This window comes from Pan troglodytes, chromosome 7, assembly GCF_028858775.2.
Source record: "Pan troglodytes isolate AG18354 chromosome 7, NHGRI_mPanTro3-v2.0_pri, whole genome shotgun sequence".
In the NCBI taxonomy this organism is placed as follows: domain Eukaryota; kingdom Metazoa; phylum Chordata; class Mammalia; order Primates; family Hominidae; genus Pan; species Pan troglodytes.
This window is the reverse complement of record NC_072405.2, coordinates 113461915-113487553: the sequence shown is the minus strand read 5'-3', so window position 1 is coordinate 113487553 and position 25639 is coordinate 113461915. Positions and strand designations below refer to the sequence as shown.

General features: G+C 42.8%; 1 protein-coding gene and 1 long non-coding RNA gene across 11 annotated transcripts in view; one reads left to right on the top strand and one right to left on the bottom strand.

Moving 5' to 3' along the window:
• LOC112204210 (uncharacterized) overlaps positions 1-25639 on the top strand; it is a 166132-nt gene that overhangs the window by 66688 nt on the left and 73805 nt on the right. The window contains exons 4-6 of the long non-coding RNA XR_010159320.1: positions 429-567; positions 977-6054; positions 6219-24448. This is a non-coding gene — a long non-coding RNA (uncharacterized LOC112204210). The remainder of the gene's footprint in view (positions 1-428; positions 568-976; positions 6055-6218; positions 24449-25639) is intronic.
• BAALC (BAALC binder of MAP3K1 and KLF4) overlaps positions 1-25639 on the bottom strand; it is a 114794-nt gene that overhangs the window by 21352 nt on the left and 67803 nt on the right. For 4 of the 10 annotated variants that reach the window (XR_010159314.1, XR_010159315.1, XR_010159316.1 and 1 more), the window contains 2 exons: positions 19311-19477; positions 2099-4418 (listed from right to left, as the gene is read on the bottom strand). Coding sequence is in view for 2 of the 10 variants with exons in the window: in XM_001155565.8 (XP_001155565.4) it covers positions 4308-4418; positions 19311-19477 (278 nt within the window). In the remaining 8 variants the exon portion in view is untranslated. Of the gene's footprint in view, positions 1-2098; positions 4419-19310; positions 19478-25639 lie in introns of those variants that run through there. The other 6 variants (XR_010159317.1, XR_010159318.1, XR_010159319.1 and 3 more) reach the window with 3 other exon arrangements.

Below are 25639 nucleotides of genomic sequence, written 5' to 3'. Positions count from 1 at the left end.
TGCTTCCATCCAGCTCATTCTCCTATTAACATTGTTTTCAGCATTTATCCCCATCTTAAATTACTGTAATGACTTATTTCTTTATGTCGTTATTTTCTGTTTCCTCTACTATTTTGCCATCTCCGTGAGGGTAGGGACCAGATCTGTTGTATCTCTCACCACATCCCAACTTCTGGCACATTGAAGAGTCTCAGTAAATACATTTGGATTAAATAAATGAGCAAGTGAATGCATGATTTTAAATATTAGGTAATATTCATAATTTGCTCAGAAAATTCTCCTGAGATTGGCCACTTCCCAGACTGGTGAAACAGGAGAAAAGGACCTTGTATATCTCAATGACTCCTGAAAAGAGTGTAAAAACAACATGTTTGGGAACATACAGTGGAGCAGGAGTTACAAGCTCAAATGTCTCTGGGTTCTGGCAGGTAACAGAAATGGGGAGGTTACCATGTGTAAGCCACAATGAGTGGTTGCGACCATCACAATCTGGAGACCCTCCCAGCTCCAGCTAATGCAGACTCATCAGCTCCAGCCAGATGTGGCCAAGCAGCCAAGGCCCCAAGGGTGAGTGATCTTCCAATTTTTTGAAAGATGGAAGTATATGCATACAAATTAGAATTAGTTTTGTTCAATTTCTCAGACTTGAAAAGAAAAAGAATCAGTTTTGGCTGTGAGTAATCATTTGAAACAGCACCTTAAATGAAGTAAAGTATATTTCTTTCCCACAAAAAGAGGTTTGTGGTATATAGTCCAAGACTCATGAAACTGTATGGAATTAGGGACCCATGCTTCTTCTAACTTGTTGCTCATCTTGGCATGGCTTTCATTCTCGAAGTTGCTTTATGGCCCAATGGACTGAGGTAGCTCCAGCCATTACCTCCTCATTCTGCACACCAGGAAGCAAAAGGGGAAAGAAAGAGCCTGACTTCCTGGAAGCTTCTATGCCTCACTTTTATTTCATTTCATTGTCTAGAACTTAATCATGCTGCAACTTCTAGCTGCAAGGGAGGCTGGAAAGTGTAATGTTTGTTCTAAGTGGACATGTGCTCAACTAAGAAAGAAGGGAAGGATGGATACTGGAGTTCTAAAGTAGGAGTCTATGCCACAGCTGGCTATTTATGTGAAATTCCTAAGTAAGTTTTGACACCATGACAGCTAAACACAGCAGCTCTGTCACCTGATTTCAGCAGAGGAGCTTCCAGTGTTGTGAACCCTGCTTAGAGCAGCAAATGTGAATGGGATGCACTTCAGTGTCACATGGGGCAGCCCGCAAGTCTGGCTGGTGAGGATCAAAAACAGATGCAGGTTAGCAGGACTCAGACAGGCAGTGCAAACGGGGGTGTGTTCAGGTACCCTGGGAGGTGGGGGTGGGTTGTGGAAAGCACTGTGAAAGTGGGCCATGAATAAAGGGTGAGGGGCTACTCTCTCTTACCTGTACATCCAAGCTGTGCTCAGGACATTGGCAGCAACGTGGGAGGTCCCTGGCTTCCCTTACCTTTAGGTCTAAGCAGATATTCCAAGGGGTGCAATTTCTATTTTCTCTGAATTATAAAGTCCCTCTCAGTGTTCTGACCTCTCATACCAGGTCAAGGTCACTCTCTCTGGAGGGATAAGTGAGCCTGGACCAGAACCAAATTCCCTGAGAACTCACTGGCCCTTTCCAATCACTATCTTCATTACCAGCCCTCTTCAATCCTCTCTCTCTAGCCCCCTCCAATCACCCCAATTGTCCTTTTAGACTTGGACTCAGCCCAGCCTGAGGCTCCATGACAATTCCCCTCTAAATGGCCTCATCTCTCAGTTACACCAGACCTTCTTGCCATGGTGGCACCATGTGGTGGCAGGAAAAGAACTGAATTTGCAGACAGGCTTCCCCCACTTGAATCTCTGCACCAAAAGTACTAGTTGACTGGACTATAAATATTTCCATAAGTGTAAATTGGTGCTAATAGCATTCTTCTTACCTACTTCACAAGGCTTTTTGGAGGATTCACAGGGTTCACTTACGTAAAATGTCTTCATTTTTAAAAAATAGTCTAAATAGTTCTGCATACAAATTTAAGGTTTCAGTAAAGATTCTCTGTAACTGCCCATATATGTTTAAAATTAATGACTTTATTGACACAAACTTTGCAATGAAAAGTGTTATCCTAATAGGATAGTAAGGATTAGTTTCTGTCTCATACATACATGAAAAAGTAGCCAGATGCATTTTTAGTCACATGGTTTAACTTCTGGTTGCTGTCTCCATGAAATCCAGATTGTTCTGGGGAGGGCCAGATCATGTGCCCTGCATTTCCTTCTCCCCTGTAAGTGAGAAAGTGTTTCTATATAAAACAGAGACACTTTCTTAAGGTGATAAATTCCAAACAACATGCAGCAGTGAACTGATGCAGAAACAAAGCTGTAAAGAGAAGCCACAAAGCACATCCCCAGGGAGAAAGAGCCCTTGAACTTGCAGGATCACTGCCAACCTTTGGCAGCTGGGGGCTCCTGCTGAGTAATGCCAGTGGGGACATATGAATCACAGGTTTTTCTTTTATCTTATTATTATTAAAAACATTTTTTAGAACATAAAGTTCCTAAAAGCCCTTTCTCAAAGAATCACAAAATGATGAAGGTTTAGAAAAACTATAGTTTCGTGTATGGTAAAGTCTTGTACATTGATTAGAACACCTAGTTTAAGATACAAACCTACCCTGAATATAAAAGTTTCCATTGCAGAGTGATTTGCAACAAACACTATACCTTAAGGGTCTAATTCAGTCTCCTAGTTATGAAGTCACTGTTAGATTCAGGATAGATAGTCACGACTAACCAGACCCCAAATCCCTCAACATCTGCATAGTACCTGGCACAGGATGGACATTTAATGTTTAGTGAATAAATATACAATCTGCCAATGGAAGGAAGGAAGGTAAAATGACACTACCCACTTGTGTTTGAAGAATAACAGAGTTAGCAGATAAGGAGGTTGCGTATCTGACTTTTGACCTGCATGTCAGTTCTCTGGACTATGTTACATAAACATAACACCAATAGGCTGCCTATTTCTGCTAAACATGGAATTTATTGATATAGTTTGGCACAACTTTAGTCCTATCTTTCCCAATCCCAGGCATGTTAACAATCCTTGAAAAATCATGCTACATTACTTTGGAGGAAAATACTTCCAGATGAACATGTTTCAAGACATACTAGAAAATTATTCCTATCAAAACATCCTTTTTCTGTGTCAGCTACCTCATTTCTAATGCAGTGCACGTCAATCTAATGTCAGTATGAATACACATCAACCAGGTGCTGGCTTTCTAAAGTGATTCCTTTGCAGATGCCAAAATGACAGTCCTGGGTCAGTGTACAGAGAGGCCAAGGGGAAGCCATGCCTGCTGCCACATGTCTCTGGATCATCTCCCTCTCCTACGCAGTGTTCAGTCTTTGATTAACAATTGCAAGTGACCCTGATAGAGAGGGAAGACAGTCAAGAAGACAAGCAAAGGGAACTGGAAAGCTATGCAAAATTGCAATGTCTAGCTGAGCCCTGAGGGGTATCCTTATTTGGATGCATTGGCCACAAGCACGGTGACATTAAGGACTGGAGGCACACATGGACACCGGAATAGGAGGACTTTCCAGGCAGATGAGGAGCAGGTATGACTGCTTCACAGACACCTCCCAAAGACATGCCATGGGCAGTGGGTTGGTGCATGGGAAACTGGATCCGATCTGTCTCATACCAAGCTAAGGAAACAAGGATAACAAGGAGTTTTCCTGTACCTTGATTTTTTTCAATACGTAGGTTTAGAGTTGGATGAAAGCCAGCTTTTAAGTGAACCTGGTAAGATTTTTAATGACAATATATTTAAAATGAAAGAAGGAAAGAATAAGCTTGCCTGAAACAGAATACACTATCATGGGCAGGAGACTTATAGCACTAAGGTGTGACTCTTTCACCTAGAAAATGCATTCCTACTTTTCTGTTTCATAAACTGACCTGTAGCTTTAACTCACTACTTTTACACCAGACCGTATTACAGGAGTTGCAAAGAGACAAACTGAACTGCACATTTGCAGTTTATTAACATATGTAAGCACTGTGCCAATACATTTACATGATAAGTAGAAGGCTCAGAAGGTCCCAACAAATCAGGCAGCAGTTTGCTGCCAGGTAAGACAGTCTTGCCAGGGACTCAGTAGCATTCAGGTCCAGCAAGGGGCAGCGACTTCTTCAAGGTTCTTTGATGGGATCCAGTGCCGTGAAGGACACTGAAGAAGTCCATCTGCCCTTCTGCTTGGACTCTCTGCTAGTTGACACAGTTCTTTGTGATTCTTCGACTTCTGTCCATCTGTTGGATGCTATCTGTTACATTAATGGTGACTTCTTTTGCAGACATTCTCTTAGCATCTCTTTTAGCCTGTTAAGTTGAAAACAGTGAATTGAGTTACTAGGAAATGTAAACCAAAGAAAATGACCGAGGCAAGTCTCAATCAATTTAGAGGTTTATTGTGCCATAGTTGAGAATGTGCCTGGGAAAAAGGAACACAAATCACAGGAACATTTGTGATCTGTGCAAAAATTCCCAAAGAGGGTTTGAGGACTTCACTATTTAAGGAGGAAAGAGTGGGCAGTAAGGGAAAGAGGAAAGGAAAAGGGAGGGTAGAGAAAAGGGGCAAACAGTTACATTCTTTTGAGGCTTTGATGAGCATTCACTGAATCCACATTTTATGTGTGAAAGGAGGGGATAGAGGAACAGTCAAATATGCATTTGTCTCATGCTCAATGAACTTGCATTTTTTACATAAGATAAAAGAAACATATAGAATAGTTAATGAGTAAAATATGCATTTGTCTCAAGTGAGCAGAGGGATGACTCCTAGTCCTGTCTTTGTCCCATACCTGTGAAGATAAGCTGTTAATTTACATGGGGTGAAATCCAACAGAACTCTGTTTTAGGGTAAAGATCTTAGGGCCCACAAGGAATTTCTTTGTGAGAAATTGTGAGGGAGTCCCCCTGGAAGGTATGTGGCCTTCTATCTTTGCAGTTATCTGTTTAGGAACAAAATGGAAGGCAGTTTTGGGTGGCTTAGCTCCTAACCTTAACTTTTCCCTTTCCATAGTGAGTTTGGGGTCCTGAGATTTTTATTTTCCTTTCACAGAAATATGCGAAGGTCCTCACAATTTGCAGTAATCTCTCGAGATTATCACAAATACACACACACACATACACGCACACACACGGTCAGGAAGAATGACCCACAAGAACGCATGCACATATGCTTCCTATCAGAGGTTTCTTTGTTGAATCTTTAATACCAACACAGCACAGAGCCTGGAATAGGGCATGTTTATTAAAACACTGTTGAGTGAATGAGCTATGGTCCATCAAAGGGTAATGTGAAAGTTTTCATAGTTGGCTTTAGTAGAGTGGTTAACTGTTTGAGCTTTGGAGTCAGAGAGACTTTGGTTCAAATACTGGCTATATGATTTCACTATGGGCAAGTTTTTCCAACTCTCTAACCCTTATCTGTAAAATGGGGAATAATAATATTATCTCTCTCATAAGGTTTTTGTATGGATTAAATAAGGTAATGCATGTAAGGTACTTAGTACAATGACTGTCACTAAATGAAAATGGGAAAAAATAAGCTTAAAAAGTAGGATAGACTATCTACTTCTAACTAAGGATAAACCAATGACAAAAATTCTGAATTAATATTAAACATTAAAGCATTAATTAAATTGTAGGTTCTTTAAGTATATGTGTCCAGTCCCTGACTCTCCATCCCCCAAAAGAGAAAACAACATTGGTGAGGGGCAGTGTTGTGCCTATTCTTGTGATTGTGTGCTGGGGGTGAACACGAGTGGGCCTGTGAGTCACCTCCACTAGTGGATGGACACAGTTATTTGCTGCCCAGCCCCATTCCAGAAAGGACCTGCTGCCTCGCTGCAGGGAGAACAGTCAGCAAGTAGCCTCCAGCTGGGGACAGCATCAGCTGCAGAGAGCCACCTCACTCAAGTTTGTGCCCTTCCCAAGATGGGCCAATGTGCAGGTAAATGGAAGGGCATAAAGGTCTGACCATTTGGGCCCTAAACAGGTCAGCTCCCACAAGCCATTTAGCTGCATGGGGCAGGGGTCGCTGAAGCTGTTGTCAGCTTGCATTGTGGCTGGACTTCTCCCTTAACCCACTCCTGCTTCCATCATCCCTTTCCACAGGTGTTGGCCTCAAGGGCACTTCCTAACATCCTGTATAATGACATCTTGGTCTGCCTCCTGGGAACATAGTCTGCCTCAGATCCTGTGGGAACACCCCTCCAGGCATGAGCACCTCCTTGTGCTGGGTGTTGAGAGATGCACATTTTTCAAACAACATGACCCCTGAACACAAACTACTTCCTCTGTAGTGCATCCAAATAAATGGTGAACTATTGCACTGATGGAGAAAAATCCATTGTTGTTGTATTTATTAGCAAACGATATGTATGTTTCTAATATGTCACATAAATCCTGTGTCCTTGTGTAGCTGATGGCGACACCCCTCTCTAGATCCCCTTTACTCTGCCAGAGCATCCCTCCCAGCTGCTGTGACTGTTGGCTGCTAACTGCTCACAGCACACCCTTCTTTTGAGAATTGCCCTCATCTGATTGGAACCACCTCCTCCAGGAATGCCAAACAGGCCCATATCCTGGATAGGCCCATATCCCATGCCTGATTGTTAGGATAAAAAAGGCTGCCCCTTTGCCTCTTGGGGGTACAAATCCATGGTGCTTTGCTTGCCCCAGGGCTCCTTGTGGGATCAGGCTGAGGCTAGACTACAGCTGTTCCCCTGACTGAACTCACACATTTGCTGAATCTGATCCCCTGCCCTGCCCTGCTTCCTCCATTACCATGCAGGTTTCACCTGAGTGTACTTTTTCAATTACTTGCATGAGAATTACTTGCATCCTTTCAATTACTTACATCCTTATCTCAGGTTCTGCGTTTAGGGAACCTAACCAAAGATCATACTTTATGGGTGATTTGAGGAACATTTAAGGATAATTTTGACTCTACATAATTTTAGTCTTATCTATTTATTTCATGAGATAGGATGTCATTGCTTTCCTCTGTGTGTTCCCAGTGCCTAGCACAGTTCTGAGACATCATAAGCTCTCAGTTTAACTTTGTTTGAATAAGTGAATGAATGAATGAATAAATGCACCACACTTGTCAGTGTACCCTTGCTTTAACAACCAGTAGGCAATACTATTTAGGGCTCAGTCTTACACTCAGGTTTTCTGAGCCTGAACTGGCACTAGGGCTAGCAAAGACTTTTATGGGCTTATTTTTCCCCAAAAGCAGAGAACTGATAAAATCACACGACCTTGAAACTAAGCATCTCTTGTTATTTGTCTTTAACTCCTCCTGTCCTTTAAAACATTCTTTCTAAGAGTAGTGAGGACTAAGCTCTGATTTTTTTTAATCTTGCCCAACTCCTATCTAAGGGGTCTGAGGAGTCATGCCCTACAAACCATAAATTCTCATCAGATGGGTTTTATTTAACCCTGTATATCGTGACTTACTTTGCAATCTGACTCTGGCATAACAAGGAAGAAAATAAAAATATTTTACCCCAAAACATTTTTCTGCCATATTTTGAAATGGCCCTGCAAAGCCATCCCTTGTGGGAAAAATCCACATTCTATAGAGAATCCCCTTTCCCCCTCCTTTTTTTTCCTTCCTTCCTTTCCAGATCCAGGTGATAGTCAACTAAGAGCTAGGTGCCCTTTTAGGTCAGATAAGAAACATTTTACAACCTGCTCTCCCTGAAGTCGGCTGAGAGCTTCCTCTGCACAACAAAACTTGGTCTCCACAATCCTTTACCTTAACCTGAACATTTATTTTCTATTGATCCTAGGTCTTCAGATAAACGCAACCAATTGTCTACCAGAAAATATTTAAATTTACCTATAGCCTGGAAGCCCCTGCCCCCCACCCGCCCACTCTGCTTTGAGTTGTCCTGCCTTTCTGAGCCAAACCAATGTATTTCTTAAATGTATTTGATTGATGTCTCATGCCTCCCTAAAATATATAAAACCAAGCGCTGTGCCCCGCCCACCTTGGGCACATGTTCTCGGGACCTCCTGAGGGTGTGTCACGGGCCATGGTCACTCATATTTGGCTCAGAATAAATCTCTTCAAATATTTTACAGAGTTTGACTCTTTTCATCAACAGTAGTTACTTCATTTTCTGAGTTCACATTGGACTGCCCCATGCCTGCTAAACACACACACACACAGACGCACGCAGAAGCACATGCACATATGTACACACGCACAAAGCATTGTGAAGGAAAAGAAGGCAGTGATTCTGTTTCCTAAAGAAAACCGTGGTGATTATGAGACCAATTCCATCTGACTTCCATTCCGGGTGTCACTAAATAGCTTTGAGGACTGGGGCATGGAATAGAATGCAGAGGCCTTCTTTAAAGTGAGCTAAATTGACTGTGGCATTCCCCTCAAATTGGTGGGAGGTAAGAGGGTTTTCCAGAATGGAAATGGAAATGTTCCAAACTGCAGAAGTGCTTTTCTGTAGAAAAGACTGTTGGTAAGATTTCACAAATGTTTATTAAAGATGATACACAGATGATACAAAGCTCTTTATTTCAGTCTGTACTTCTAAGCTTAAAAATCTAAGCAAAAAATCCAGTAGTTGGATTTCCAAGCCTATTTAAGAGGCTACAAAGTAGTCATTCCTATAACAGCCACAGATACATATATAATTGTAATCCCAATTACAATAGGGTCATTTCTTAAATCTGTATATCATAAGCCTGCACAATAGAAATATTCAGAGCACAAACTTTGGGGCCAGATAGATCTGGACATGGAGCAAGCCTTTGCTACCAGTTAGCTGCAACAAGACATGTTGCTTTGACATTTGACTCTCAGTTCTATTATCTGAAAAATGAAGGAAATAATGCCTGCTCTTTACTTTTCTTTGAGAGAATTAAGTATGTCACATAACATTGAGAGGGTTACCAACTTCTCCTAGTTTATCCTGGTTTATCCAGGGCTGATAAGTTTTGTTTGTTTGTTTTGTTTTGTTTTGAGACAGTCTCTCTCTGTCGCCAGGCTGGAGTGCAGTGGCTCAATCTTTGCTCACTGCAACCTCCACCTCCCAGGTTCAAGAGATTCTCTTGTCTCAGCCTCCGGAGTAGCTGGGACTACAGGCGTGCACCACGCCTAGCTAATTTTTGTATTTTTAGTAGAGACGGGATTTCACCATGTTGGCCAGGATGGTCTTGATCTCCTGACCTTGTGATCTGCCTGCCTCAGCCTCCCAAAGTGCTGGAATTACAGGCGTGAGCCAGCCACCATGCCCGGCCCGCCAAAAAGTTTTAAAACTAAAGGTCCCACATCCCAGAAACCTACTCAGGCCCCAGCAAACCAGGACGGTTAGTCATCTCAATTATAGCTATTAACATTAATTTTATTTGTAAAAAGATGATGTCAGTCAAACAGCAAATTAAAATATAAAGCCTCATTATACTGAAACGATGACTACTGCTACTACTACTTCTAAATGGCAACAACAATAACTCTAAAAGTCGTGCTTCCAGATAAAGGACAAACTAGAGTTCTGTAACTCCCATGATATGGGCTCAAAAAGTTCCAAGCCATAAACAAATCCACTTTCAAATAATGACACTGTATTTAAGTTAGCAAATTAAATAATTAGAACAACAATGCATTTTCTCAGAAATGTTTTATGAAAGAGAAGCTTTTGAATCTGAGACATCGCCGGAAAAGTACCCAACCAAAAGCAGCCGTGAGGATGTTTAAGAGGTTGGTAGTTGTTGCAATTGAGGACTAAATTCTGATTTTTTTTATCTTGCCCAAATTCCTATCTAAGGGGCCTGGGGAGTCACAATCTACAAACCATAAATTGTCATCAGATAGGTTTTGTTCGACCCTGTATATTGTGTTTTACTTTCCAGTCTGACTCTGGCATAACAAGGAAGAAAATCAAAATGTTTTACCCCAAAATATATTTTCTTGACATATCTTGAAATTGCCCCACAGAGTCTCTTGTGGGAAAAATCCACATTCTATAGAGAATCCTTTTTCCCCTGTTTTCCTTCCTTCCTTCCCAGATCCAGGAGATAATCAATTAAGAGCCAGCCACCCCTATAAGTCTGTAAAAAATTTACAACCTGCTCTCTTTATAGTCTACCATCTAAGAGCTTCCTCTACACAATAAAACTTGGTCTCCACAATCCTTTTTCTTAACCTGAACATTCCTTTCTGCAGATCCCAGGTCTGTAGACAAACTCAACCAGAAAATGTTTAAATTTACCTATAGCCTGGAAGCCCCCCACCCGCCACCTGCCCACTTTGCTTTGAGTTGTCCCGCCTTTTTAAACCAAACCAATGTGTTTCTTAAATGTATTTGACTGATGTCTCACGCCTCCCTAAAATATATAAAACCAAGCTGTGCCCCAACCACCTTGGGCACATATTCTCAGGATCTCCTGAGGGCTGTGTCATGAGCCATGGTCACTCATATTTGGTTCAGAATAAATCTCTTCAAATATTTTAGAGTTTGACTCTTTTCATCAACACAATCTAGTTACATCTCAAAAACCTTAGATTTCAAGCCCAAACAAGAGAGAGAAAGAAGATGAGAAAAAGAACCACAATGCCAGATATTTTATCTAGAAGTTTGGAGAAGTGAGTTGTTTTGCCCTCTGCTGAGAAGAGCAATATAAACACAAGAAACAATCACCATTTTGTCCCTCAGTGCCTGTGATGCTTTATACAACATATTTTCCCCTCTGATGTAGTTTTCAGCCAGCCAAACCTTTTTTAACATCACGCCCCCATACCTTTTTAATGACAGGAAAAGAAAATGTGTTTCTATTGCAATTACTGGCTTAAAAAAAAAAGTATGGCCCCCAATTCCATAATGAGAGGAGCCTAATTAGCACCTTTTTCTCGTGCAGCTGCGCCAATCCTTCCTCTACTTCTAACATTCTTGTTTTGTGAGTTTTATCACCATTGACTCTTGTTAATGGGCCACCTCTGGCTTCTCACCTAGTTTTACAGCTTTTCAACTCTTTCCTTACTTCATTTTAATTTCTGCAGCTTTAGTACCCCATGAATCATAGATTTTAGTCTTCTTGATACTGCCTCTTTAATTAAAAGTAGCCTGCCATTTCTCAAGGGTAACCACATTGACCGTGATAACCTCTTGGCAGTCTCTGACCCAGATGGACTTGTTTATCTTGGGGTTCAGATGTCAATAATCAGCCCATTTCCTGTGGAGGCTGGGACAGCTGGGCTGCTCCTGGAGACCTGGATTCAAGACTGCAGACACCTTTGTTCAGCCTTTTCTCACTTTCCCCCCAAATGGAAATAGAGATGTTCTCAGCTTTGCTTGAACTCCACAAATATATCTGTACCTAACATGGGATTATACAAACCTTTTCATAGTTCTTCGCATACAACAAAGAAAAACACGGCTTCTGAGATTATGATGTGTGAGACACCAATTTTTCTGTATAAGTAGTATTTTTAATTATAAAAGGAAGACATAATTATGGCAAAAAGAAATTCAAAGAGTAGAGAAGGTCTTCTAGTGCCTTCCCCAGAGATAATTATGGCTAATATTTTCTTATGGAATGTTGCAGGGATTTTCTAGGCATATAGAAGCATAGGGCTCTGTTATTCTCTCTCCCTATATTCTTTACTTCCTTCCTGGCCTTTAACCACAGTTTAAATTATACATTTATTTTTTAACTTCTTTTTTACTTCCTCCTCATATTGTAAACTTCAAGACAGTAGGAACCTAGTCTATTTCATTCATTTATAGTATTGCCCAGACTCTAATTTAGTGCCTGTCACATAATAGACACTCAATAAATAATTTGACCATGAACACATGTGTGAAGACAAATCTTCAGAAAGAAAAGAAAAATCCCTGGGAACAGAAACTGTGTGCATTGCCCTGCCTCAGTGTCCCAGAACTTTCCTACAAGATTTCAATTACATCCATGATTAATCATTCCTTACCCTATCCCTGAGAGACAGGTGGGAATGTTATTGTATTCACTTTCCCAATGAGGCAGCTGAAACCACTCAGGCAAATGCAATTAACTCAAGGCCAATGTCAATATGGGTGATGAGTCAAACTAAAGATGGTGGCCCCAGGTTTCATATCCCACCTCTCACAACTCTGCCAAAGCTCACTCTAAATTCTCCACCATTAAGTTTCAGATAATGGGAAGGAAGAACTTGGGGCTTAGATGGAGACAGACCTGAGTTTGAATTTGAACACAGCCAAATCATGACTCCTTGGGCCATGTTGACCGATATCTAGTTTCTGAGCCTCTGTTTTCCCAGGTAGGAAATGATGCTGCTTACCTTTTAGAGTTGCAAGGGTTAAAAATGATGTCATAGTGTGTCTGGCATGTTGTAGACACTTCAAAATATTAGTTTTATCCTCTCTTCCTTCCCAAAAGATTAAAGACGAGAGCTTTGGCAGCTGCAACTCCAGATGTTTGACTTCTTTTCAGACAGGTCTCATGAAAGGAAGATACACAATAACACACCCTAATTGTTCTCAAATTCTGTGAATGTGTTTGCTGCTGCTTTGTGAATTTGTACGGCATTAATGCAAGGTCAGTCAGGGGATATTTGATCTTAGCAACTCCACCAAGGGCCAGCTGCTAGCCTCGGAACGCAGGGGTCAGACTATGCTGCAGGTAAAACTCTTAAGATTCCTCCAAGCCTGGAGCACATTCTGTGCAGACCGCAGCCCCCTTCCCCATCTACACTTAGACTTACTCACCCTGGGAGTTTGTATCGAGTGCCAAAAGGAATTGTTGCTTTTCAACTTGAACTTCAGATAGAAGATCAGACATTAGGAAGGCAGCAGAACCTGCTTTAGAAAAGCAACTGGGCAGCCACAGAACAGTCATCACAGGATAGTGGTGCAGAGCTGGGATGGGTGGGGTTGAAGCTATGGGAACCTTTTCTAATCTGAGTGATGACTAGGCTGTCTCAGTTAATCAACACGTAGGTAGTGAGTACCTGTTAGGTTCATAACCCTAAAGTAGGCTCAGAAGTCAAGGGAAGAATATAAAGAAAAATAAGGCAGTCTCTGCCCTGAGAGCCTTCCAGTTGAACTGGTTTGACTGCAGACCCTTACATGAATACCGAGTCTTACAAATCTCTACAAGAGGTAGCAGCCAGTAGTAAGTAGGTGCACATCTCTGTATTGCTAAATTCCTTCCTTTTTCCCCAGGCTTGCACTAGAAAGGACACCAAAGTGCCCTTCTAATAGCTTCCCCTCTCTTTGGTTTTCCCAGAGGTTTCTGTTGTTCGCTCCCTCCTTTTAATGTCCTGTTTTTGTTTTTCTGGGAGAGACTCATATTTACTTTCCAAACTCTCCCTTGATATGTCTCATATTAGTGTTATCCAGGAGAAATCCTGGGCTGGTCCTAACCTCCTGTCTTGATCAGGTCTCCTATCTCTGTGGACCTTCACCTGTCTTTCCCAGACTGGGCCAGGCCTTGCCAATGATGTTGACCAGACACTGGGGGAGGGGGCAGGAGGAGGAGGAGGAGAAAACTCCTTAGCTGAGAATCAGTCCCCATGCTAGTTCCTTTAGCACGGTCCAGTCACTTTGTCAAGAATAATAAAGCAACTTGAAAATATGCAGCTTCTGAAGACAGGAGAGTTCCCTGGAAGGCCAGCCACATGTCAGAGCCTTTTCTACTTGAGCTATGGCCACATATACATTTTTACTGTAGCTGAATACTTGAGGAGGTATTTTAAGGGGTGGGGGGGAATAAGAGTCCTAAGCCTAAGGAAATGGCACATTCAGGTTAGAGAGTAAATGTTTGGAGGCAGCCCAAAGTTCCTGAACAACTAATTAGTGGGAGAAGACAAGCAACTACAGCGCTGCCTCTCGTGTTGTTTGTTGAGCTCAGGTAGGCAGTAGGATGAAGGAGACCAAGCCAATGATTTATCAGACACTGTGGAGTCAGTAAGGCCCCAAATGACTGGGGAAATCAAGGTGCAATAAAGAAAGAGAAAGAGCTCCCCACCGAGACAGTCAGTTCCAATTTATGAAAGATCATTTTTGCCACAATCTTCTTGCCAGTTAACACCTATTAACACCAGGCATAAGGCGGGGGGATTGGAGGGAATTGACAAAAAGGAAGATATGGTTTGTTTGATGGGACATGAAGTGGAGAAGGGCTCCAAACACAAGGTGCTGTTGCTCACAGCCATAAGCAACATTAGTTGCCCCATCACCCTTTGGAAAGCAGTTTAAACGTGAGGTGGCATCTGCATTAAATAGAGTAGCTGCTACCCCTGACTAGTGACCTTCTACTTCCTTCATAGCACCATTCAGAGTCTATAAATGCTTTATTTATTCTATATTATTTGGCTCCCAACCCACCTCCATTAAAACTAGCAGCTGCTTCAGAGCAAAAGCCATGTCTGTCTTTTCTACCCCTGGATCCTTGGCACTAGAACAGTGCCTGGCACCTAGACAGCACTCAATGAACATTTGATGAATGAATCTTAAGAGTAGTTATAGGAACTGATGAAAAAATTTTCCAGGCCTCACAAGGATTGCCTTTCACATACAAATTTGTTTTGTAAATCTGAATGGCAGCACTGCAGTAGGCCTGTGGATGAGGACACATGCTTCATGAAAGGGATCTTCTAGAGAAGGAAAGCTTTAAAAAAAAATGCCAAAGAACCACCAACCAGGTGGCCTGATGGTGCCTAAGGGGAGCGCGGTGAAATGCTAGTAGCTCATATAGGGGTGCAATGGAAGACTGGAAGAGGCAAGTGGATACTGACTGAGCCAGATACTGAAAATGCACAAAGCTTTGACCCAGAGTCTAAGAGACACACTAGGAAAAAAAATAGTATATCAAAGGCCCAGGAGGGAATAGGAAGAAAAGTATTTTCTTTGGGCAAATAGTAGGCAGTTGAGAGCCTGCCTGAGTGTTGGTATGAGGTAGCTCTGCTGACAGAAGCATCAATCACAGGTAAACTTAGCTTCTAAACTAACATCTTAGACAGAAAACCTTTGCGTTGGCCTTTGAGGGACTCAGAATGGCCAGTGACTGGTGAGGTATCAGGATGTAAAGACCACTGATTATCTTTTAAATATAAACCGTTAAAACTAAAGTTATTAGCTCCCTGATCTTATTTTGAAAACAGTTACAACACAGCTATGTTCATTTAATTATGAAAACAAAAGCTGCACAGGCTGCTCATTGATATGCATCATCTGCCCAGGGGTGCTGCGTTGGGCAGGTGTGTGTGGTCATCACTCCCCTGTGACAGTTTCCACTGCTGCTGAAGCCCTATGGGGGCTGACTCTGCCCGCCCCATTTTAAAGCCCCATGAGCTCCCAAAGTGTGTGGGGTGTGTGTGTATGTGCGGCATGGGGGCATGCTTTCCCTAGCTATATCTGAGTCTCAATTCCCATCTGTAAATTGGAGACAACAATGTCAACATTTTAGAGTTATTGTGAGGATTAAGAGATAATATAACAAAGTGCTTTGCACCCTATGTCATACCTAGACCACATATGAATAAATAGTTGGTAGTGGCCGGGTGCAATGGCTCACGCCTATAATCCTAGCACTTTGGTAGGCTGAGGCAGAAGGATTGCTTGAGCTCAGGAGTTTGAGACCAGCCTGGGCAACACAGTGAGATCTCCTCTCTGCAAATAATTAACAAATTGGCTGGGCATGGTGGTGCATGCCTATGGTCCCAGTTAGTTGGGAGGCTGTGCTTGAGCCCAGGCATTGGAGGCTGCAGAGGGCAGTGACCGAACCACTGCACTCCAGCCTGGGTGATAGAGTGAGACCCCATCTATAAATAAATAGATAAATACATAAATAAATTAATTAATTAGTTGCTACCACAAGGAAGACAGACTAAGCACAACTTAACTGATTTTTAATTCTTTTGTTCCATAACTGGAACTCAACCACTGCTAGTTAGAGTATAAAGCAGCATAACCACTTTGGAAAACTATTTGTCAATGTCTATGAAAGTCAAATATACCCCTGTCCTATGACCCAGCAATTCCACTCCTAGGTATATTCCCAAAAGAAGTGCTGTCCACCAAACCATGCACACAAACATTAAAAGCTGTATTGTTCACAGTAGCCCCAAACTGGAAACAACCCAAATGTTTATCAAGTAAAATGGGTAAATTGCAGTGTATTCATATAAGGAAGTATACATAACGATGAAAATGAGAAAATTATTGCAACTCAGAACAATATGGGTGATTTTCACAAGGATAATGTTGAGCAAAAGAAGCCAGACATGAAAAAGCTCACACTTGTATGATTCTATTCATAAAAGTCTCAAACCAAACTGATCTATAATACTAGGAGTGAGAAGAATGGTGACATTGTGGATTTCTGGGCTGGTGATAATGTTCTATGTCTTCATCTGCGTGATGGTTACATGGATGTGCCACCTTATAAGAATTCATTGAAGTTATGAGTTGCATTTCTTTGTGTATGTATGTGGTATGTGGTAGCCTGCATTATTGCTCCTAATTCTTTGCTCTCTCTCCACTTTGGACAGAGTATGTTTCCCTGCTTAAAGTTGGGCTTGTCCATTTAACTTGCTTTGGCCAATGGGATATTAGTCAGTATGATGTGAGCAGAGACACGAAATGTGTTCAAGTAGTTTGGTTTTGCCCCCTTGGGTTTCTGCCATAGTCATAAGAATATACCCCAGAAAGCTGCTGCTTTCTTGGCCTGGTTTCCAGAATAATATATATGGAACAGACTGAGCCAGCCCTGGAAAAGTCAGACTGAGCCTTTTTAAGTTACAGCTGACCATGGTGGCAGTGGTGGGGGTGGGGGGAGGTGTTGTCTCAAGCAACTGAATGTTGCTGTGTTTTGTTATGCAGCATTATTGAGGCAACAACTGACTAATACACTATTCATTTTTAAAATGTACTTGAAGCTCTTATGTTCTATCTTCTTAATAGAAACCTTTTCTGATTTAAAGCTACCAACATCCTTCTACAACACTTATATGGCCTTATTCATGTAACTCAATCAAATGAACCTCAGTTTCCTTGTCTATAAAATGGGGATAATGCTTACTTCACAATGCTCTTAGGGGAACTTAAGGAGCCAGTAGACTTAAAAGCACTTTGTAAACTGCAAAACATAATTTTAAAGTGATGGATGAGGGGGGCAGGAAATGAGGTGGGGAAACAAGTGTATGGATCATGCCATCCACCAGGCAAAGCTGCTTCCTCTTGACCACGGCTCATCCTGGCTCAGAGGGTAAGGGCACAAGTGTGGGAAGGAGACTAGAAGACAAATATCTGGGCCTGTGGTAGAGCAGTCACCAAGCTTTTGAACGTAGTTCTGTGGGTCCAGACTGTCTTGAGAGATGGCAATGATTATTAGGTCTCTAGAAGGCCACCTAATGCACAGGCAAAGTAGACAATACAGAACTCTATTAAGGACACCACAACCCTGAAGTCTACACCCCTCATTACCTTCTCCAGTGTCTGCAGGGCCACCATTAGTGTTTCATTTAAGTGGATTATGGTGCTGTGTGCCTAACTATCCCCTGTTAATCCTTACTGCCATTCTTATCTATATCCTAGTTTATAAGAGGAGGCCCATCTGTTCACTCATTTTGGTATTATTTCCATTGTGTGGATAATGAACGTGAGATTCTGAGAGATTAAGTCATTTCTGAAAGGCCTTTAGTTAATGAGCTTTAGAGATGAATTTGCAACAGGTTTTCTGACCAAAACTTAGAGAGGCAACTCACTGATATGAGCAAGAATTCCATCATTAGATAATGAGTTGTACTCTCAGAAAACAGGTGGCATTGGCCCGAGGGGACAGGACAAGTTTTTGGAACTGGGGGCTAACCTGATTAAGCCTATCAAACTTAACCTGCATTGCTTGCTTTTAATCACTTACTTCTAGTTAATCTTAAAACCCATATAGCTAAAAGTCCCATAGCTAACCAATCCACTAGCTTTGTTACAGACTACATATCTGACATATAGATCACCACTGTAACAGTTGCTTAAAGTTGTTTTTCAGGAACTTGGGCTTAGCTCTTGTCCAGTTAAAGCCAGTTGAGATCACTGACCCTTCAACTGGGTTTGTAGAAATGCCCAAGAGGTGACCTTTTGAAGTCAGAAGGCCAAAACTCTTCCTGAAGATCATGCAAACACAGCCATTTTCTGAACATGAGTCCTGTGAAGAGCCATGAACCATGACTATGCAAGCACAGACCACTGATTATCTCACTTTCCCCCACTGCCAATCATTTTTCCCCATGCCTTAGATTACCTGGCTTCTTTATCTCATAGATAGCCCTAAACCCTATCTTTGTGGAGGCAGATTTGGGATCTGTTCTTCTGCCTCCTCACTTGGCTGCCTCATGAATAAACTTTCTCTTTTGCAAAACCCATTGTCACAGTGATCGGTTTGCTGTGCACAGACAGAATGAACCTGGTTCAGTATAATTTTGACAGAAGAGATAGGAGAAAATGGGTATGGAGCCTAGGGTAAGCAGTGGATTTTGAAGGGGGTGGGGCATAGGGACGATAAGGAAGTCAGAAGGAGGAACTGGGTGGAAGAGGAAGAGACTGCAGATGCCTGAGCCCAGCCTACTAAGAGCGCTCATTCTGGGCTGCCCCTCCTGTACCCATAAGAGGATCTTCCCAACAATAGCTCTGGGAGAAAAGAAAGGATACCCGCCACATCCAGGGACATCACTGCCCTGCCTCTTCCAACAGTCTGGGGATGATGCTGTCACCACATTCTGCTATGAGAGCCACCCTTGGGGGCCCTTCCAATGCCCACCTGGTTGGAGGGCCTGAGTAAAATGCGAGGCTTGTTTCCAACCACTCTGGTCTTCTCTTTCCTTCCTCTGCCCACTCCCCACCCTGCCAACCCCTGAGACTGGCCAGCTGCCTGGCCTAAGACTGGTTCCTCTAAGCAGCACAGTCCTCACCATCAACATAGTGACAGTGGCCACAGAAAACAAGATCCTTGAATAAAGCTGTACTTAAGCAAACATACACATGGAAACAAAAAGCAGCAACCCTCAAGGCAGGGTTTTGGGGTGGGGTTTGCAGCAATTTTTACATGGGTGGGGCAGAGACTTTTTATTTCCAAGATGAGCCATCCCTGGTCCCTCCCTGGACATAGCTGCTGGGTGGCTCTGCCCTGAAGCAAGCCCTGCCCCCATTCTCCAGTCCCCAGTTGATTCTGTGGCTGCAACCCTACCTCTGTGGTCTGAAGGCCATTCTGTTTCTGGGTCAGAGGGCCTGAGCTGAGGCTCTGTGGATTTGGGCACTGGGTCTCACAGTTCGTCTTCTTCTCTGGGTTGGGTATTCCACCTGGGGCTGTAGATCGGGGCACACCATTGGAGGGCAGTCCATCTTCCAGCACGCCTGGGGGAGGTAAGCAGAGGATGGAACCAGAAGCTTGCACATGGCAGATGTTGCAAACAATCCCAAAATGGTGGAGAAAAAGATAGTCAAAATGAAAAAACAAAAGTTGCCAGAAATCCCACCATGCAGAGCTACCCTTTTCTATAAGAACATATATGCTTTTTACAAAAAGGAGATTTTAAAACAATTCTGTAACCTGAAATTTTTACTTAATGATACCTTGATGACTTTTTTCTATACCATTAAATATTCTGCCATGTTATTTTTCACATGTCTATGTCATCATTTATTTACCTAATCCCCTTTGCTTGGATATTTGTTTCCACATTTTCATAATAAATCCTACTGTGATGAAACACCTTGTGGTTAAAGTTTTATTCTAAATTACTTCCTTGGGATAAATTCCTAGAAGTGGGATTACTGGCTTGAAGGTTATATAAATGTTGGGTTTTTATTTTGTTTTGTTTTTTAGAGAGACGGTCTCGCTCTGTTGCCTAGGCTGGAGTGTAGTGGCATGATCATAGTTTGCTGCAGTCTCAAACTCCTGGGCTCAAGCGATCCTCTCACCTCAGCTTTCCAAGTAGCTGGGACTAAAGGCACGTGTCACCATGCCCAGCTAATTTTTGTGTATTTTTTTGTAGAGACAGGGTCTCACTATGTTGCCCAGGCTGGTCTTGAACTCCTGGCCTTGAGCAATCCTCCCACCTAAGTCTTCTAAAGTGCTGAGATTACAGGCATGAGATAACATGCTTGGCCAATATAGAGATTTTTTTTAATAGCTGCAGCTCAAAGTGTTGGACTGAGTATGTGTGCCTTTTACAACAAATGCCAAGAAATGATAGAAGTTTAAATAAATAGCCTCACTGAAAAGGGAGAGGACTACACTGAGGAGTTAATAAAGGATGAACAGAATCTTATTGGAAAGAGAAAAAGTGGCCCAGGAAGCATGACAGGGAATGCCAAGTATGATGTCAGAAGCTGACAGAGTTTCTGCCATAGTTACAGGGAGGCAAGAAGCAGCAAGGTAGCCCGGACTTTCTACTCTTCCACCTGCTGAGGCCAGTCAGCAACAATAGAGGAGTCTGTATGGGGCAGGGACTAGAGAGAAGGGCAGTGCTCTCAGGAGCTGGAGACACCTGCGAGAAAGAAAAACCCAGGTTAAGAAGACTGGTATTTTGAAAATAGTGCCAAGAGTTAGGCCAATAGTAGTTCCCATCCCTGCTCTCCAAGTGGCTCTCTCAAATAGATGCAGATGACATTCTAGCAGGAAACTTCAGTTACAAAAATCAGTACAAAAACAAGAATGAGCAAACATTTGAGGAAGGCCAACACCATAAAAAAGAGGCAACTAACTCTGCAATGGAGATCCCCAAAAGAAATGGAGTTAATATGGTATTCAGAAAAGAATTTTCAATAAGTATAGTCAATCTGCTCAGAAAAATGGAGATAATATAACCACAAAATGAGGACAAGAGTTACCCAAAAATGTTCAGTCAGAGATATTTGAAATAATAATCTTAAATGTTGAAAGAAAAAACCCTCAATAGAGAAGCTGAATAACACGATAGACAGAAAGAGCAGTTTAGTGAGCTGAAAGGGCAGGCCAAGGAATTCTCCATGGTAGCACAGAGGGCTGAACATTATTAGGAAATGCAGGGTAGAAATCCAGTAAATTAAGCCTTAATCTAATAAGAGTTGTAGATGAGAGGCTAGAGAAGATTGAGGGGAAGTAATATTCACAGAAATAATAAAGATTTCTTAGAACCAAAGAAAGATGTGAAACCTCAATTTGAAGTAGGCTACCAAATACTTGGCAAGAGAAGCCCAACTTAAGACAGACCTTAGTGAAGTTTCAGAACATCAATGATATCAAGAACAGCTTCAGAAGAGGAAAAAAAAATCAAGAGTGAGACTGACATCAACTTTTCATTCATCTTATGAAAACATTGTTTCATAAGAAGACTATGAAACAATGTTTTCAAGATTTCAAAGGATATACACATTTTTAATTCTTTTGCAATATATTTTCAAATTTACCTCTACAAGTCTGTCTTCTGTTGACCATCTGCCAACAGTATATAAGACAGCAATATTCCCTAAATCCTGACAAATACTGAATATTTTCTTTTCTGGTTTTCATCTTTGTCAATTTAAGAGGAAAAATAAAGTATCTCATCGCTTGGATTAATGCTTCTTGATTTACTAAAGATGTTATATTATTTATATGCTTAATGACTAATTGTGTAGGTTTATATTTTAATTGTAAAGTCATTTGTTTCTCTTTCCTTTGGGGTATTTGCCTGGGCTTGCTTTTAATCAAACGTAAAGAAAAACAAACAAAATCCTTTCCCTGGGTGTTGAGAAATTATTTGCCATGGGGCAGGCATCAGAAGCGCAGTGTATTTTTGTATATCAAGGGCGGGAGGGTGTTGACTGGCAGAGTTGCTAAGACTGCAGTTCCCACACAGTGAGATGGCAGTGTCCACAGGACACCTATCTGTGTGTCACCCACTTGCTGTGCCAAATGCTAATGAGCTTTCAACTGTGACCATGGGATAGAAATCAGAATTCAAAACATTGAAAGTCACAGTGGAAAGTATCTGGTCCTGAGCTCCCTGACTGGCAGGCCTCAGCACATTGGGGTGCTGTGATGGATTCAAGGTGAACAGACAAATGGATTCCTGCAGCTAGGCTTGTCCCAAATCCTTGTGGCTTCCTTCCTCCACCAATTACAGCCTGCCCCTGCTCTTCCCATTCCCACCTTTTCTCCATCCTGTACCTAAAGGGGCCTGAGATGCATGTGTATGAACACCACAGTACACATGTCTCATCTCTGCCCACTCCTCCCTGCAAACAGCCTGGGGCTAGGGCAGTGTACACCTGCAGAAGAGATCAGGAAAACAGGCCCATAAAGACTCTGGAAGCAGGCTTGGTGTGGATTTGGATTTGGTGTCATTCAGACTGGATTCCAGGGTCCCAGCACCCACAGAAGAGCCTAGAATAGTGCTACTCAGTGTCCTCCAGGGACCAAACTGTTGTTACTGTCTGCCGTGGGATACATATAAGAACTGATTGCAAGCATTTACAAATTTCTATAGCAACTTGACATTGCCAGAACATCCAAAGGCAGACTTGTCTGGCTGAACTTACTGATTGAGCAGGGTGCAAACTAAGTTGAGTGCTTTTAAACTCATGGGGTGAGTCACAAGTGGGGTGAGTTGTGTATTAATCACACAAAGACCACATATTTGTCTGTGATGGACTGGGGGAATAAAAGCAATGAATTCTGAAGGAGGGCTGAGGCTTTGGTAGATACGTCCCCTTGGCCTCTGGATAACTCAGCCTGTGGGAAGGGTAGGGCTCATGGGGTGAAAGGGGCAAGGGGTGTCTGAAGCACAAGACCAAGGTAGAGACTCCATTTCCTAAGCCTAGGGTAGAACTGCCTTCAGCCCTTGGGGCTGCTGAATGGGAGTCAAGGCTGGCCAGGGCTCCCTTTGCTTGCTGTTTCCCCCAGTGTGCCATACAGATGTTGCCTTGTTTTTTTGAGATGGAGTCTCGCTCTGTTGCCCAGGGTGGGGTGCAGTGGCATGATCTCAACTCACTGCTGCCTCTGCCTCCTGGGTTCAAGCAACTGAACTGCCACAGCCTCCTGAGTAGCTGGGACTACAGGCATGCGCTACCACACCCAGCTAATTTTTGTATTTTAAGTGGAGATGGAGTTTCACTGTGTTGGCTAGGCTGGTCTCAAACTCCTGGCCTCAAATGATCCACCCGCCTTGGCCTCCCAAAGTGCTGGGATTACAGGTGTGAGCCCCCACACCCAGCCTCCAGATGTTGCCATTTTCTATGTGCATCATGACTTGGTACCTGGGTCAAAGGTCTGTGAGAGGCCCCTACTGAGCCATCCACTGAATGCACCATGATGCTGCCAGCCTGGATGGGGATGGCCACTCCCTTGTCACACCTGAGACACTTCAAGGGGCACACCTGACCCCAATCCTCCCTATGCCTATGGCCAGGTCCTTCTGGGGGTTGAAGGACATGAAACACAGCTCCCTTCTCCCTTCTCCCAATGCAATCCAGTTGCTGATCCACGAGGAGGGCAGCAGGGAAGCAAGGAGAGGCCTTACGCACCAGGATCAAGAGCAGGCAGCAGGGAATATATCCCAGGGAGGCAGAAAGGCAACAGCAAGTGGGGCCAAGTATGATTTACAGCTCCAAGCCCAGGGACACGCTCCATTGTCCATTGGATTTACTTATAAAACACACATTAAAAGACAAAATTATGAAGGATTTCATGATGGTGCCTGCAGAGCATTAGGTCCTAAGCGCAGGGCCCCTTGTGAGCCCAGCAGGCCCTGTGAGGCTGCACTGGCTGCACATTCGCGAAGCTATCCCCGCCAACCCATAAAACAGACCAAGGCAGAGCTGCCATAACTGAGGTGCCGATGGCCAGTCCTTCCCTCTCAGCAGCTCCTCCTATCCCCGGCATCTTTGCTAAGCCTAAGCGCTGCTAGAAACACAGTTTAAAAATCCATCATTTGGTCTAGAGTTTTCATTTTTCATTGGTGGCCAAACAAAAATTACAACTTTGGTTTCTTAACCCCCCAGTCTAGACTTCCTCATCTATTAAATGGAGATAATACTGCCACCTTCATGGGGCGATTGTAAAGATTAAGTGAGACCATATCTAAAGGTTCTAACAATGCTTGCACACATATTGCACTGATTATTGGTGGCACAGCCTATCCCCGCCTCTTGCCCCTCTCCATTAGCCACACTGGTTGCATTCCTCATTTATGAGTCACACAACCAGCTAAGTGCTAAGCCACTGGCTTACTGAGTATGATGAAACAGAGAAGCTCTGTGACAACCAGGGCCAGCTTGGGGGATTGGCATTTGCCAAACAATGAGCAGGGGTCATCTGCCCAGTGTGGTCAAGAGGACACCCCAAGGGGTTAGGAATATAAGGTAATTTTCTGTTACTTCTATCTGTAACAAACCGGGTGATTTTGCTGCATGGATTTTATTTAACTCATGTTTTCTAGTTATGAAAAATAGATTCAATGTTAGAAAACTTTTAGAATTCAGAAAAACACAAAGGAAAAATAATTTTTTTACCTCCTCACCCAGCGATATGTCCTGTGTAGGAGACCAGAATATGCCACCCCAAAATATGCCACTTTGGCATAAGGATTATTTTAAGCTGAAGGCAATGGAGAAGTAGTTCTCTGCCACCGCCTCCCACCCGCCCCCTCCCCCTGCCATTTGCCTAAAAGTAGGGCATAAATTTACTTTTCACTGGTCACTAAACAAGAGGAAAGGCTTCTTGCCCTCTCTACCAGGAAAGACAAAGGTTGATCACTGAAGACAACTTTAGACCCTTATCAGCCTGGAGAGGGCACCAGAGGAATCTGCATTAACAAGCTTTACTAACTAGCCTTTAACTACAGTCTATCTGCCTTCCCATAATTTTTTACCCCTAGATACTCAAAGTCCTTTTCCTTTGTTTTGTCACTTCTCTAAAAATTTACTGGTTTTTGTTGAAGATGCTACATACGCTGGAATTCCAAGCCACTTCTTTGAGATTTAGTAATTGCCTAGATATCTCCCATGTATATGTAAAATATATGTGTTAATGAGCTTCTGTTTGCTTTTATCTTATTAATCTGTCTTTCATTACAGAATTAATCACAGCTAAGAACTAAGAGTGGAAAGAAAGTTATTTTTTCCTCCCTGGACCTGTCAACAGAGCTGTATGTCCTTCCAACAGATGCTATTAGTGCCTGCCCAGATCCACACACCTGACCCTGCACCCATCCCCAGGTGTGGTGGATGTTGGTAGCTAACAGCTCACCCCTGGCTTCTTCTCCTAAGGCTTTCCCTTGGCTGAAGGGAGCCCCCTTACCAGGAGAAGCCTTGCCAGTTATATTAATATCAGTGGCAGTCCATGCTAATGACCAACTAAAAATACCTGTTGGTGGGGAGAGTGGGTACAACAGCCCAGCTCCTTTGCTTCTAAGCAATTTCTGTCCTTTCACTCCAAAGTGACCCATAGGATCAGGCTGAGGCTAGACTAATCCTGAAACCACATCTTTGCTCAGCTCCTTGTCCTGTCCCATCCTGCTTCTCTCCCTCCCTCCTTCACACTCTCCTCCCAGG